General features: G+C 41.6%; 1 protein-coding gene across 1 annotated transcript in view; it reads left to right on the top strand.

Moving 5' to 3' along the window:
- Window positions 1–3,727, top strand: part of eipr1 (EARP complex and GARP complex interacting protein 1) — a 48,405-nt gene that overhangs the window by 38,873 nt on the left and 5,805 nt on the right. Inside the window, exon 7 of the mRNA XM_020608779.1 lies at window positions 3,486–3,653. Coding sequence (XP_020464435.1) covers window positions 3,486–3,653 — 168 coding nt within the window. The remainder of the gene's footprint in view (window positions 1–3,485; window positions 3,654–3,727) is intronic.

The following is a 3,727-nucleotide window of genomic DNA, read 5'->3' as shown; positions in this document are numbered from 1 at the left end:
GGCGCGTCCCATTCCACGGCGCACCGGGTTGAACACCAGCCACCCTATCGCCCGGGGTCACGCCTTTTACCTCAGAGTCACACTTTGGAGAGGGAGGGAGAACTGTAAATAAATCATGAGCCCCAGCTCAAAATCACACAGAAAATTGCTGTTTTGAGTTCACTAAAAGTTCCAAGCTGACTTAGACTAGAATGCTACTGGCTCACTAATGCTTGTTTCCAATATCTAGATGTATGTATTTATTCTTATTGGTGATCCACCGTCTTTAAAATTACTCCCCCAAAATAAACACGTATTTATTCTGCAAAGCATTTGGCAGTGCATAAGAAACTGTAACTGAATAGAAATTTTCAAGAGGTGGGAAATATGGATAAAGTCCTATATCACAGATTATATAATTGTATTGTGCATTATTGATTGATATGTATGTGTATGTGTGTGTGTGTATGTGTATATATATGTGTGTGTACACAGAAATGTCTGTTTTCATCCAGTCTAACAATAGAATTTCATAAATTAAGGCTCTTCATCACATTTACGTGTAAAAACCATGTTAGTCCAGTAAAGCCGTCCTTCTCATTGCCCATAATGGCCCGATACCAAGAGAAACAAAAGGGTGACTGCCAGTAGGGTTGGGGTTTGATAGTATTTTACAGAATCTGAATCCAGTATTAAATACGGTTATTTCATCAGAATCTTTTTGAATCCCTTATCAAATCCATTCGGGTTTGATTTGGGTCAGCATCTGTAATTAAAGTTGCAAATACTGAAAATCCTGATTCAGAATGTATTGATCAATTATTTATATATCAGATGCATGAACTTTTAACAGAGAAATTCTGCGTCCTAAGGTGATGCAGCTAGATCATTTTAACTGAGATGAGGCATCTTCTGTTGATTTTGTCAGACTAGAGAATCATTAAAGGCTGATGCTCTTAAATGACCTTTGGCCAAACAGAGACACTGGCTTGTATGAATTATAACATTAGCATTAAGGGACATGTTCACTTAGGTTTTTTGGCTCATTTTTTGGTGATAAATAGTGAAATTGCACATGTTCATGTTTGCTAAGGAGTCACTGCAGGAATTTGCATGTTTGGCCTCATGCTATATATATTATAAGGTGTTTCCATTCAGGGGTGCAAAAATGAGGGAGGAGAGAATGGAAATTTATACAAATACCCTCAGCACCTGATCTATTGCCACTGTCACAGAGGGAACTGTGGCTGAACTTTAACTTTAGGCGAAAGCAGGTGTAAAATTGGCAGCACTGTGCTCAGCATGGCCCTTGTTAATAACCTGAGATCTCGTCAGAGTTAAGAACACATTTGAGGAGGGAGAGGGTGTTTGTAAATTGCTCACCACAGGAGAATGTGAGGGGCTTGTACAGGCTGTCAGGTCAAACCATGCTTCAATTACTGAACGAAATAAAAGATGATTTGACTGGCAGGAGACTACGTGACTGCAGTTCAAAAATATGTTTGTTGGTTTCTTCAATCATATTAAAGTTCAGTCACAGTAAATGTGTGCACAGCAGACATGCCCTTAACCAGCTGTATTCAAATTAATACAGCTGTGGTTGTGCTCATTTACATCAGCAGTCTTGGTAAATGCACCGCTAAACCGAATTATGGTGCCTGGCAATCATTTGCGACAGATCCTGTAGATATGCCCCTAATGATCTACAGCTGATATATTGGGCCTCAGTGACATTTGTCATCTTAACCACCAGAAGTGATGTGAGCCAACTAAAAGTGAGGAACAAGAAGCTTGCTAACTTTACCTAAATGTTTTGTATATCGTATTTAAATAAAGAGTATGGAAGAATAAACAGTTTGATAATAGATTTGTTAGCTAGTGTTATCAATACTGTATGTAACTGGGTCTATAACAGATCCACCTATTAATTGCACCCACAGTAAATGTCTGGTGATAGGCAAATTTACAGTATAGTGTTTCAGAGTCGTGCCATCCACTCAGTGAACGATACACACACTTGAACTTTGAAAAAAATAAACCTTGATAGAGAGAATGGTCTGACATCAATCCAGCAATAACTCTGAAACACTACTGTCTGCCATAGCACTGATGCTGTGCATTGTACAGGGGGCCAACAGTGCCCATCAACACCCCCCTTAAAACAGTCACTTTAGCAGTGAAGATGCATATTTAGCACATGGAAATGATTTGTGTATGTTTTATGCAGCTGGGACAGAGCTCATGTTTGGAAAGCCAGATAACTTAACCAGGGTGGGAGATTTTTGACAGGGATCACTGTTTGTGCATATACATGATAATAAATGAAAACCAGATATTAGTGTGTATACACTCATTTGGACATGATGTTATCTAGAATGTAAACTGAAAACTTTGTGCATTCATGGAGCACTGAGTGTTTAGAAGGTCCAGTGGCATTAACAGCACACATGAGCGCAAACACATACACACTCCCAGAGTCACACACAGTCCACGGGTTGTCTTGACCTAATTGAAGCCCAGCAGTCTGCCCCAGGTCATTCTCATACCCCTCCCTTATTTTAATGAGATTTTTAATTAGCATGTTAATTGCCTAACGTGAACAGCAGGGTGACTAGCTAGCTGGCTAGCTGCTGTTGGCATCCAGCTGGGCCATAACACTGAGGCTTTCCACTCTGCTGAACAAAACCACGCCAAACTGAGCTTTGCTAGGCTATGCCTGGAGAGGAAATGATGTTGAAGAAAACAAGAAGTGATTTTTTTTTACACTCTTGTGTTGCATTTATTGTGGAGGCAGATTTCTACATCCAAGTAATTACTAGTTTATTCAGATGGGTTTCCATTCTCTGACCCCCTGTTGATTCACTGCTTTCTTGTTTTACAGTATATAGAAACCAGTATTGGGAGGCTTCTCACACTGCTAGTTAACATTAACTATTAACATCTATAGTACCCTCATTATACACATACACAGACAGAATGGCTGCTTATGCAGCAGTAGGATTTTTAAAGTATACATTTAAAGAGAGAAGAGGAGGTGCATTAAGTGTCTCTCTCTTCCTCTGTCATGTCATTCTGTTATTCGCTCTAACAGGAACTCAGGGCTGTACAGACATGAAGTTTGCCTTTATAATTTACCACAGCTGGTGTCGTTGTCTTTATTGAGCCTGGCCTACTCTGACAACACAGACACGGAGGAGGCTTTGATTTAGCCTGGGAATGTTCTCGCTTGTGTGGACCCTGTGAATCATTCTCTTTCTCTCTCATGTTTTTATTGTTGTTCTGTCATATCCCCATTCGCTTTCCCTCTCCTTCGCTCCTTAACTCTCTGATCATTTCTCTCCCTGGCTGATCCCTCTCATTATTATCCCTCCATCCTAATTCTTTTCTGTCTGCCTCTCCTCTCATCTTTCTTCCTCCCCACGTCTCCTGTCTTCTTGCCCTTTTTTTAATCACCTCTCTCTTCTCCTCCCTCCATCTCTCTCTCTGCCCCTCTCTCTCTTCTCCAGTCAGATGTACTGTATAGAGAACGCCCATGGCCAGCTGGTGCGTGACCTGGACTTCAACCCCAACCGCCAGTACTACCTGGCCAGCTGCGGAGATGACTGCAAGGTCAAGTTCTGGGACGTCCGCAATGTGCAGGAGCCCGTTAAGACCCTGGAGGAGCATTCGCACTGGTGCGTGGATTGGTGGTGGGGGGTGGTTCCAGAGAGGGTGGGTAGTGGAGTGGGTACAGTCCTTGAACCAGTGG

Source organism: Monopterus albus, unplaced genomic scaffold (assembly GCF_001952655.1).
Source record: "Monopterus albus unplaced genomic scaffold, M_albus_1.0 scaffold94.1, whole genome shotgun sequence".
NCBI lineage: Eukaryota > Metazoa > Chordata > Actinopteri > Synbranchiformes > Synbranchidae > Monopterus > Monopterus albus.
The sequence above is the reverse complement of the archived record's forward strand: the minus strand, read 5'-3'. Positions and strand labels throughout refer to the sequence as shown.